This window comes from Pyrus communis, chromosome 2, assembly GCF_963583255.1.
Source record: "Pyrus communis chromosome 2, drPyrComm1.1, whole genome shotgun sequence".
Lineage (NCBI taxonomy): Eukaryota > Viridiplantae > Streptophyta > Magnoliopsida > Rosales > Rosaceae > Pyrus > Pyrus communis.
In genome coordinates, this window is record NC_084804.1 from 4,291,006 (window position 1) to 4,303,552 (window position 12,547).

The following is a 12,547-nucleotide window of genomic DNA, read 5'->3' on the forward strand; positions in this document are numbered from 1 at the left end:
GCTCAAATGGCTCAAAGTTCTCGCTCGCATGAGTTAAAACTACACAAGGCGTCAAAAGCTCCAAGTGACTCAAAGTCCCCGCCTGCAAGAGCCTAAACTGCACAAGGCATCAAATGCTCCTTGCCTGCACGAGCTGAAACTGCACAAGGCATCAAACCCTAACAAATACATAAAGAACTACGAGTGACTTAATCCCTCAATGAGGGTACGTAGGCAATCTAGGGCTAGACCTAGGTGCAATCGCAAAATCAAAAACCCAAATCCCCAAGTTAAGATTTATTCCTATTGGAATCAAAGGGTTTTTCCTTTTAACGAATGATTGTAATTAATAGACGCACAGTTTAAAATGGATCAAACTCTAAAAATGTTTCGTTAAGACTCTATGTAAAAATACTTACGATCAATCAATCACAAGACTATTCCACCTAAATGCATTCCCTTTGGTTTGAATCCACTTGGGCATTCATTCTTCTTTTCACAAGATATGCATTATTTTCTTTCTACTTTTTTCTAAAGCTTTTTTTCACAATGTTACGTTTTTTTCCACTTAAAAGCATTCCCTTTGGTTTGAATCCACTTGGGCATTCATTCTTCTTTTCACAAAGATATGCATTATTTTCTTTCTACTTTTTTCTAAAGCTTCTTTTCACAATGTTAACTTTTTTTACACGTCAGACTATTGACGACAAAACACGTCCAATCACAACAGTAACAGTAAAAACAGTACCTACTTCTCGCACTATATTAAGCACATTCATGGAGTCCTCATAACTTTCAATGATTGTTGCTTTGATCTCGTTATAATTCGTGACGATGCAGCAGCTGGCTGGTAACCTCTTTCTCTTTGTTTGCTTCATTATTATTGCATTGAGTTGCTCCACACTTCTGGGACTTGCTCAGCTGAATATGTTACCCCAACAGGAAGGTGAGTGCTTATTACTATATATCTTTCTACTGTTTACTATCCCTAGTTGCCTGTTTGGTTCTGAAAAAGTTGTGGTGCGGTCCTGCGGGAAGAAAGTCTTTGTCTTTGGTACGTACAATGACTCATCAAAGTTGCTTGGATTAGCTGCATGGCCTGCCTGATATGGACAACCCAAACTGAGAATTGTGTAGGTTTTCATTTTCGAGGCTATCACTATTAGGCCGTCCTTTTGAGACTGCTTCTCGGGAAACCGTTCATATATAAGCGCTTTTGTTACAAACATGTCTGAATGCCATTGACAATCCAAGTGCTTCTTGAAGAAGTGCTAGGTGCTTCTTAACGCAAAAGCACTTTTAAGTATTGTTGTCAATCCTAGTTTGAAGTGTTTTCAGTCGCCAGAACCTTCCATAAGCAATCTAGAGAACATATAAGCTTCTCAAATAAAATGGCATCTAGTCTTGGCATTCACTCATTGCTTCTTTATAGTATTGATTTGCTACATACTATGACTCTTATAGTATCGTTTGAATTTGGATGCCTTTTAGTTTATGCTCTCCAAGAAATTGCTACCACGATGGGTGCAAAATATTGGACTTTTAACGCTGGTGCTTGCCGAATTGAAACGGTGGGTCTAACAGAGAAGCAACCAAAGGGATCCGAAGGAAATACTGAATGTGATTGCGACTTTGAGAACAGCACTGTTTGTCATATTGCAACGCTGTATGACTCTTAACTTTTACATTGATTTTTCCATCTCGGCTTAAGAAAAGGCAACCCCTTCCATGTCACAGAGCTCTGAATCTCAGTTGCAACTTTAATATCATGTGTTTAATGTTACAGAACGCTCATGGGCTATAGTTTACCTGGGTTGCTTCCACCTCAACTCGTCAAGCTTCCTTACCTTCGAAAAATGTAAGAGCTATCGTATTTGACTGACATTATATACAATGGAGATTCGGAATCGAAAGCTGCATATCTTTATTTACTTATTAATTAATTAATCAAAGTAACGTTTCTCTCTTGTAGTGATTTTTCTTACAACTATCTCAGTGGTACAATACCACAGGAATGGGCTTCAATGAAACTAAATTATATGTGAGCCTTTTGAATTTCTGTGAGAAGTTTTTAATCTCGTTGCTGTGTACGTATGTCTAATAGTGAATTTCCTGCAGCTCTGTGCTTGTCAATCGGTTATCGGGGGAAATCCCAAAGGAGTTGGGAAATATTACCACTCTGACAGACCTGTACGTATTGAAAATTGGTTTATGTTTAGGATCTCAACACTGCACTTTGATTCAAGTTCTTGTGATTGTTGTGAAAATATACTCATATACTCATAAAAATGATACATCAACTTTTCTTTCTTTTTCTTTCGTAAATCATCAGGAACCTTGAGGCGAACCAATTTTCTGGTAGTCTTCCTACTAAGCTTGGGAATTTGGTTAATTTGCAGACTTTGTAAGTTATCAAACCTCTCTTTACATTTCTAAAAAGGAGTTAAGAGAATTTTATGTCGAGTTGATAGTTCATTACTGCGTGTTGCAAATGTAGGACGCTTTCCTCCAATCAGCTGACTGGATACTTGCCAGAGACATTTTCTGGGTTAAAGATTTTAACAGATTTGTAAGGTTTAATTAGATTTGCTGTTCTTTTATAACATTAAACTGGTGCTTATAACTAATTAATCAGCAAAATTCTAATGAAATGCAGCCGAATAAGCGATAACAACTTTAGTGGAACACTGCCCGACTGGGTGCAGAATTGGAAAAACCTCACAAGATTGTAAGATCCTTATATTTTCGTAAAAAAAGTTGTTCCCGTTGCCTTTTGACCATTTAAAAGTTTATACCCTGTATTAATCGTTTTCTTTTTCTAATTGCCTTGTCAAAGAGAAATGCATTCAAGTGGACTGGAAGGACCGATTCCATCAAATATTTCACTTTTGAACAATTTGAAGGAGTTGTGAGTAATTTGCATTCTCATTCTGCTCAGTTTTTCTGCATGATCTTTCGTGTCTCTTTGATTAATAATTCTGCGCATCATGTCATATCTTATACAGGAGGATTAGTGACATAAATGGACCAAATCAGGAATTTCCTTTGCTGAGAAATATGACAAGCCTAGTAAGATTGTATGTTGCGAGCGTCTCGCCGTTTAATGCTTTGATAACCTTGTTGATTACATATACATGTATTAGTGCAAACACATACTTACGCACACAGACAATCATGTTTTACTTGTTGGGAAAGACAAATTCCATTTTTCATGAAATTTTAAAACAAAATTAACCGCCGACGAAAGCATTTTACTGGATTTGCTTATTACCGCTGGTTTTTGACCTAACAGTTGGTGAGCATGGATTTCGTGCTCATCATTGTGTTCTTCTGCCAAAAATCGTGTGTATCTGCTGTTCCTTTTCTATTCAATAGCTATAAGCCTCTAACTAAGAGCTGTTTGATGCTGATTGTTTAACAAATTGAAGGGTTTTGAGGAACTGCAATATTTCCGGAGAGATCCCCGCATATGTCTGGTCCATGAAGAATCTGGAGATGTTGTATGTAATAAATGTTTATTTAATGTATACATGTTTTACTGCTGAATGATATCTGTGTTAGGACTTAGGGTGGAGACTAATTGGTTGTTATTATAACATGGTGATAGGGATGTCAGTTTCAACAAGTTAACAGGCGAACTTCCATCCACTATAGGAGCTGAGCGTTTAAAATTTGTGTAAGTGCAAAATTAATTTACGTTTTGATACGATCAGTTATAATATCTAACAGAGAACAGTCGGTTGATTTCAAATTCTCGATACACAAGTCATAACTATTACAGGACAAAAGACGTGATGATTTTTATATAAGCATGTACTTCTTCATCTGCACACTAAAAATTTACAGTTTTTCATCTGAACAACTTGCTTTTCGCCAATAACAATGTCGTAGAAATGAAATCAAACTGATGAAGTTCGCATCTTTCTCGGTAGTCCAGATATCAAATACTAATACTTTTGAGTTGGTTTGATTAGCTTTTTGACTGGCAACCTGTTAAGTGGAAACGTGCCAAGGTCAATCTTGCGAGATGGAAGTAAAGTGTAAGTTTGTTTTCTGAGATGCTTTCTATTAGCTTCTGCTTCCATTTTATATCTGCATTCTAATAAGTTCTAAATTATGTGTATCTACCATTGTATATTTCAAATTTCTCCTTCTTGTTTGTAATTCCGTGGCACTCAGGTTCCTATTTTGTTGCAAAACTGACAGTTGTTTTTTATGCTTTGTTCACAGTGATTTGTCGTACAATAACTTCACATTTCAAGGCCCTGAGAAGCTCGATTGTAAAAAAAACTTGTATGAGTAGATGCTATTCTCCATAGATTACTTTTTAGATTATGGTGGTTCAGGAAAACTAACAGTTTTTTAACGGTCATCTTTCAGGAATCTAAGTCTAAACTTGTATCGGAGCTCTTCAGAGAAGAACAACTTGTAAGATGCTTCTTTTTGTTTTGATTGACTCTTTCTTCATATCTTTTCTTTTCAATTTCCAAAGTTAACTTCAAATTTGCATTCATCGTTAAGCTCAATCTGTGACAGGAGGGGAATTCTTCCATGCTTGAAGAATTTTAAGTGCCCACGATGTAAGCATACTTGCTGGAGTTTTAAGTATTATGGACTGCTATGAGATTAATTTGATCTCATTAGCCTTATTGTACACCTAAAAATTCAGAGTCGAGTTCATTTACGAATGTGCACATAGAAATATAATGTAAGAAATTACACCATATTTGAATTTATGTTCGCACATGACAATTTTTTGGGGCAGATTCAAACTGTATGCATGTCAATTGTGGCGGAAACGATATAATTGTCAATGACGAGAATCACACAAATGTCCGGTTTGAAAAAGATGGGGGAGTTGAAGGTGGCAGTGCTAAATATTTTTGGAATGAGAAAAATATGTGGGGATTTAGTAGCTCTGGTGACTTCATGGATGACTTCGAGCTGCAAAATACACGCTACTTTGTATCTCTGGCATCTTCCAATCTTTCTGAGCTATATACAACAGCACGCATATCTCCTCTTTCACTTACTTATTTCCACCGTTGTTTAGAAAATGGGATTTACACTATAACTCTCCACTTTGCGGAGATCAAATTCACAAATGACAAAAGATACACTAGTCTTGGGAGGCGTATTTTCGATATCTATGTTCAGGTAATTAGCAACACGAATAGGATTGCCATCTTTATGTTCTTGGAACTTAAGGTTTTGATAAGGTCATTTTTTTTTGTTCTCAGGAAAATTTGGTGTGGAAGGATTTCAATATTGAACACGAGGCTGGCATGGCTCAAAAGAGATTAGTTAAGCAAGTAGATAATGTCAATGTGACAAGTAACGTCTTAGAGATCCGGTTCTACTGGGCTGGAAAAGGGACAAGGAAGATTCCAGAGAAAGGACACTATGGTCCCCTCATATCTGCTGTCTCTGTGGTTTCCAGTGAGTCAATCTTGCGTACATTTTCTTCGCTATCATTTTAGTACGATCATTTAAACTGAAGGTTGTCAAAAAGGCTTCCTAAGATACTGTAGAATATGAAAGGCATTCCTGCAGTATTAGCACATTTTGAATATTGTTCACATTTCATGATTTTGCTTATCTGACCAAATCTTTGTAGTCAGCATTATCTTCTTTCTTTTTGCTCGAAAGCTTTTTTTGAGTGAGCGTAACTGGCTTATTCTTTTGTTCAGTCTTTAAACCGTGTACAACTGGTGAAACTGTGCGAACCATTTACATCATTGCCGGTGTTGTTGGGGGATGCCTAACACTATTCGTACTGGCAATCCTTTGGTGGAAAGGATGTTTGGGAGGAAAAAGGGGGAGACAACAAGGTGCATATTACATTAAACATCCCATTCTCAAATTGCTAGCTTGCATCATGCTGAAAAGTATATCGAAAACAAAACTAGCTTTCTTAATACTCAATTTAAGGGCTGCTACTAAAGACTTCGATTCTGCGAAAAGATGTTTGGCATACTTTAATTTCTTCTTGGACAGATCTTGGACAAGATATGCAGACGAGGACTTTTACTTTGAAACAAATAAAAGCTGCCACTAACAACTTTGATTCTGCAAGAAAGATTGGAGAAGGTGGTTTTGGTCCTGTCTACAAGGTAGCCCTGGTTTTCTTTGGAATATATATAGAACTCTCAAAGCAAGTCCTTTTCTTGTAATACAAATCTTCATGGCTAAAAGTAGATTCTAAAAATTATGGTGTGAATGCAGGGTCAATTACCTGACGGTTCATTGATAGCAGTTAAGCAGCTCGCATCCAATTCAAAGCAAGGAAATCGCGAATTTTTAAATGAGATGGGCATGATAACTTGCTTGCAACACCCGAATCTAGTGACACTGCATGGATGCTGTATTGAAAGGGATCAATTATTACTGGTTTACGAATACATGGAAAACAATAGTCTTGCGCATGCCTTATTCGGTAACTTTCATGACGTCAATACTCAATAGAATCTGATCAAGTTAAAACCTGAATATACAAGACGTTTAACATTTGGTTTTTCTTGTTGGACAGTCTATAATTCTAACGTTTCTGTTAAGGGAAGTTTTCAGGTTTGCTTATCGATTTTTTATTTGTACACTTAGAAGTATTTTTGGTTGTATGATAAATAGACCCGGAGATCCGAGTTAAACTCGACTGGCCTACACGGCTTAAGATTTGTACCGGGATAGCCAGAGGTTTAGCTTTTCTGCATGAAGAATCAAGACTCAAGATTGTTCACAGGGACATAAAAGCTACCAATGTGCTGCTGGATGGGGATTTGAACCCTAAAATATCGGACTTTGGATTGGCTAAACTTTATGGTGAAGAGAGCACACATGTCAGCACCAAAGTTGCAGGAACCATGTCAGTTGTCATAACATTTTCTTTCGACACACGTTTACATATGTATGTATGTCTTATAGTTTTAATTGGAAAGTGACAAATTATTGGGACAATCTTAATTTGCAGAGGATATATGGCACCAGAGTATGCGCTATGGGGTCACTTGACCTACATGGCAGATGTTTACAGTTTCGGAGTTGTTGCGCTGGAGATTGTCAGTGGGAAGAAGAACAGCTATGTACCAACTAACACTTGTGTCTGTCTCCTAGACTGGGTACTATACAGCTTTCAATCTCTCGAGCTACTGCACAATTTGTGGGTTTTCCAACAATTTTATGTTAATCAGTAAGAAATATTTCAATAAAGCGAAATTTCCGTGGTTGCATGCAGGCCTATCAGTTGCAACAAAGTGGAAACTTGAAGGAGCTGATAGATGTGAGCTTAGGGAGTGAAGTCAATTACAAAGAAGCAGAAGTAATGATTAAAGTCGGTTTGCTGTGCACGAATGTTTCTCCGTCACTTAGGCCTACCATGTCCGAGGTGGTGAGCATGCTTGAAGGACGAACAACAGTCCCGGACACAAAGCAAGAAGCGATAAATTATACTGAAGATTGGAGGCTCAAGGCCGTGAGAGATCGACATCATCAAAGCCAAACACAAAGTTCAAGTGGAAGCCAACCCGAGAGTTTGGTAACTTCTTACACACCTTACTCTTCCTCTACATGAGGCCATGAATCGAGTTCAATCAAATTTGAATCAAAATCCTGACGACATCATATATAGTAGCAGTCTAGCTAGCTCTCTGTCCTGTTGTAATTTTATCGTACTAATTTTTTAGAGTTTCTGTAGCAAATACACATGCTCTTCCTTAAGAGAAATATTAAATATTTGGAAGGCTTCTGTGCCTGGGATAGCTCCCATACCGATGGTATGTGTATTTGTAAGAAAGCGGTATGCAAGGTATCAGTATTATTCTCATTCTTAATATATCAGGCTTTTACTAAGACATAAGCAATGAAAAATCGGTTTTCAAGTTGAAATTAGCTAATACGTCATACTCGAGCATTTAGGTATGAGATCAATAATGTGGGTTTACGTCATATACTTGGACAACGAGTATACCTCATACTCATCCATGACTTCTCTTCTTTCATATAAATATAAACATGCTTCGAGTGAGACTCTAAGATCAAATGAAAGCAAAATACGAGGAGTCTTATATTTACGTAAGGGTACTCTACGAATGACATGATCTGCTCTTTCCTTTGGGCTTGATCCCCATTGTGTACCCAGAGACATAATGGGCTCCGCCAGTAGCCTGGTTAAAGTCCAATGTCTTCATCCTTTCAAGTTGGAAGTTAAACTAATTATTAGGTGTGACAGATACATATAAGACCAACTCCAATTCTTGAAGTAAAACTCAAATTTTAGATTCTAAACTTATCTCAACTTGCTCTAACCCTTGGGCCAAATATAAGTTAAAATTTAAAACTCATTTATGGGGCAAAGTTAGTCCCTGATTCCCTCTAGTTAATGGGGTTGGCCCACCATATATGTATATTTTTTTAGTTTTATATTTATAAATTAATTGAATCTAACAATTAAGATCTAATTTGATCAAATCTAATGGTAAAAAATATATATATAATAGTCCAAATTTAAATCCAACGGCTAAAGTAATTAAAAAAATTTATTTTATGTGTTTCATATTCTTTCGTAGTATTTCGTAAGTTTCATGGTATCGGTTTAGTGATTTTTCAATATTTATCGGAATCAATATATTTTTAGGTTAAAATGTTCATAAAATTAAACTAAGATAGTTTACATAATTTTTTTTTAATTTTTTATGAAGTTACTTTAAGAAAGAAATTATCATAAATTCATTCTTTAATAATCTCGAGTTAATATTTAACCCAAAAGGGTTGGATAAGAAAAACTATTTCTAAGTTAAAACCTAAATTTTATAAGTTAAAAATTTTAGGTTTTAACTTAAAAATTGGAGATGATCTAAGTTATGGTATTTATCATATTTGGAAGTTTTAAGGAATTGTTTCCTAACGTAGTTTGTCAGACGTGAAGAAACAGTGATTTGGAAACTTTGCATCGGAACTTGGATGGAATATTTTAGAGAATTTTAACGAAAAGTTTATGATACTGTTTACTTTAACGAAAAATCATATTTTTACACTAAAAAGTTAATTCTGATACTATTCACTTTACCATTTATTTTACCCTTATCGTTAAAACTCCAAATTTTCAAACCATCTTCATTAGTTTTTCTAATATTTTAACTACATTTGAGATCTTGCTGGCTGGGTGGCTGCCGGCTGCTAGCCTAAGCTTAGCTCGTTCATAATTCATTCTCTATTTTCATACTGCATGCCCGTTAAACTCAAGATTCGTTTTAAATTCTTGAAATTACATTAATTTTGTAAAAAAGAGACGGAATGTATTGATGTGAAATATGACTTATGGAAAGTCTCTGTTTACAGCAAAATGAATAGAGTTAAGAGAGAAGAAAGAGATGAGACGAAGCTTATCACCGCTTATAGATCCTTTTTTATTTTTTAATCAATTTCTGGTTCGCAGGTTCACAGACTCCATACCAATTACTAATTAAAGCAGTCAAAAGCAAGCTCGATCCATAATATATGTCATTGTCCATATTTGAATCCGATTTAACAAAAATTAGGCCTTAAACTAGTGATTCCACGTACTCTAGGTTGATTAGTCTCCGAGGGTTTAAGCCGCCATGCATGCATTAAACTTTGTTTGGAATTTTTAGTCCAAGAAATACAAACGTTGTTTCAATGACACGTGCATATGAAAAATGGGGTAAAAATGGTGTTAAAAGATATTAAGAAGTCAAAACTTGGAAAAACACGATAAATTTTTTATTGTGATCGGAACACGAGTAATGTATCATGTATTTTTATATAAGTAGTGAAAATTTTAATATTTATGTTATTAAATTTTTAACACACATATCTCATCATTTGTATAATGACATGTAGTTTATCACTCCGTGTTTCGATCACATTGAAAAATCTCTTTAATTAAACAAGTCTAAAAAATGCTTTTGACTGCATGTTGACAAATGTCACATGGCCCTACCCATGGCGACAACGAGGTCGTTTCCTACTTGTCCAAGAAAGATCAGGGAGGGATGTAATTGGGAACTAGGCGGTTTCGGAAACATTCAAAGTTTAAAAAAATATACATGCGAAGGTATTTTGTGTATTTTACGGATGTTTAATACAAATCTCTTTTGTATGCATTGAGTGTTTGACAAAATGATTGTTGCATGTTGAATCAATAACATTCTTTAAATTCTTGCATAACACTAATCAGATTGTTTCAACATATGTTAATATTTGTTGACATATGCGAAAATTTGTTCAGCAGACAACAAGAAGTTCACCAAGTGTTCGACGAAACACCATAATGAATAAACGGATCTTTTCTATCCCTTCATGCTCTGATTCTAACTAAAATCTTAAACCTTACAACTAAGACCTATGCAGCACAGATACGGATATGAATACGATGATACGACACGTTGATATGGTTATTTTCCAAATATTAAAATACGATACGGCATGGATACGGTAATTAAAAATATACATTGATGTATATTAATATATATATATTAATAATTTTATATAAATAAATATATACGGCATGGATGCTAAAAAATATGCATTATTTTCTAATATAAATATATATGGCCTTATTTTCTCATAAAACGGAAGCCTTGGTTTGAAAAGAAAATATCACGTGACTTCAAAAAAACCCTAAGTACCTAGCACAATAGAATCTGCCGTCGTCGCCTTCTTTTCAATTGCAATCTTGCCGTTTTGACACTCTTCTACACAGAGCTCTCTCTCTCTCTCTCTCTCTCCCCCCTCCTCGGGTTCGATTATTTCATCGTCGAGTTGCTTTTGTTGCGTATTCAAAATGTCGGATTAGCGTATTGACGACGTATCTAGATGTTCACTGATCAACGGATACATTCAGATATGTATCCGGAGCGTATCGGCACGTATCATATCTCATACCGTATCTGATACGGGATACACTCTTAAGCTGGCGTGTCCGTGCTTCGTAGACTAAGACCCCCTCATTTAATACTACGACGTAGTGATATTCTTCTTTACTTGTAAGTGAGATGTCATATATTTCATTCTCGCCAAATCCGAATTTTGAATCACATTATTACAAGTCTATTATGAGGCTTAACCACTCTCTTATTCCTCAATCTAAATAATGTCATTTATTAAAATAAAAAAAAAATTAAGACCCCCAATTCGAGGTTGAATTCTCACTGAGAAAAATTATCTTGTAGTCTAATAAAAAATTATCCATCAAATAGTAAATTACGTGCGAAGGAGTTGTATGGCGCCTTACGTTAATGAAGTCTCAATTATGTCTTGTTCTGAAACCGACAACCCCGCCCTACGTTCTGGCCTTATTCAATATTTCGAATGAAGTCTCAAATATGTCTTGTTCTGAAACCGAGAACCCCGCCCCTAATATTTATATCTCGTCAAGAACTTTCAATTGGCTTAGATCTTATCACGATTCTTTAAAGGATATTTTAACAAAAAATTTCTGATACTGTTTATTTAATGAAAAATTATATTTTTACATCAAAAAATTAATCATGGTATTATTCACTTTATTTTTTATTTGATCGTTAAAACTCAAAGTTTTCAAATTTTTTCCATTAGTTTTCCTTTCTTTAAACCGTACATACCAAATTAATATTTAATAGAGATACTAAAGTGAGTCTCTCACAAGTAAAACTTATTATAAGAGAAAATAATGAATTTCTTGTATTAAAAGAGAAATAATTCAATTTTAATGAATTGCTCACCATCATCAAATGGGATAATGCTCATCATCCTATTTATCACTCTTAAATGAATTTGAATTTTAAGATCTGTGTCTATCTACTATACAAATTTTGAAACTCAATCTCGTATAACGTTGATAAATAGGGTAATGAATATACATAATAATTTATGGTAATGAGTAAAAATACTTCCCCAATTGTAACATCCCACATCGCCTAGGGGAGTGATCCTTATACGTATATTTTCATCCCTACCTAGCATGAGGCCTTTTGGGAGCTCACTGCCTTCGGGTTCCGTAGGAACTCTGAAGTTAAGCAAGAAAGGGGCTAGAGCAATCCCATGATGGGCGATCCACTGAGAAGTTGCTCGTGTGAGTTCCCAGAAACAAAACTGTGAGGGCGTGGTCAGGGCCCAAAGCGGACAATATCGTGCTATGATGGTGGAGCGGGTCCGGGAAGTGATCTGTCCAGGGCCGGGATGTGACAATTTGGTATCAGAGCCTAACCCTGGTCGTGGTGTGCCGATGAGTACTTCGGGCCCCTAAGGAGGGATGGATTGTAACATCCCACATTGCCTAGGGGAGTAATCCTTATACGTATATTCTCATCCCTACCTAGCACGAGGCCTTTTGGGAGCTCACTGGCTTCGGGTTCCGTAGGAACTTCGAAGTTAAGCGAGAAAGGGGCTAGAGCAATCTCATGATGGGCGACCCATTGGAAAGTTGCTTGTGTGAGTTCTCAGAAACAAAACCGTGAGGGCGTGGTCGGGGCCCAAAACGGATAATATCGTGCTACGGTGGTGGAGCGGGCCCGGGAAGTAGTTCCCCGGGCGGGGATGTGACACTAATAATCCAATCGGTTCGATACTTTCA

At 36.1% G+C, this 12,547-nt stretch overlaps 1 protein-coding gene across 1 annotated transcript; it reads left to right on the top strand.

Moving 5' to 3' along the window:
* Positions 1–787: 787 nt before the first annotated feature.
* Positions 788–7,809, top strand: LOC137725963 (probable LRR receptor-like serine/threonine-protein kinase RFK1). The gene is made up of 24 exons (XM_068464808.1): positions 788–925; positions 1,471–1,645; positions 1,766–1,837; positions 1,952–2,020; positions 2,098–2,169; positions 2,312–2,383; positions 2,477–2,548; positions 2,636–2,707; positions 2,816–2,887; positions 2,985–3,056; positions 3,408–3,479; positions 3,587–3,655; positions 3,954–4,019; positions 4,210–4,272; positions 4,360–4,407; positions 4,516–4,559; positions 4,745–5,136; positions 5,220–5,418; positions 5,670–5,810; positions 5,977–6,092; positions 6,205–6,415; positions 6,607–6,841; positions 6,947–7,094; positions 7,211–7,809. Exons 1-24 carry the CDS (start codon positions 814–816, stop codon positions 7,544–7,546), a joined length of 3,000 nt encoding a protein of 999 aa, XP_068320909.1. The 5' UTR covers positions 788–813; the 3' UTR covers positions 7,547–7,809.
* Positions 7,810–12,547: the final 4,738 nt, after the last annotated feature.

Coding starts and splice junctions, on each gene's coding strand:
- LOC137725963 (XM_068464808.1), top strand. CDS start 814: ATGCAGCAGCTGGCTGGTAACCTCTTTCTCTTTGTTTGCTTCATTATT. Junction 2,170..2,311: donor ATTACCACTCTGACAGACCT/GTACGTATTGAA, acceptor GTAAATCATCAG/GAACCTTGAGGCGAACCAAT. Junction 5,811..5,976: donor AAAAAGGGGGAGACAACAAG/GTGCATATTACA, acceptor CTTCTTGGACAG/ATCTTGGACAAGATATGCAG.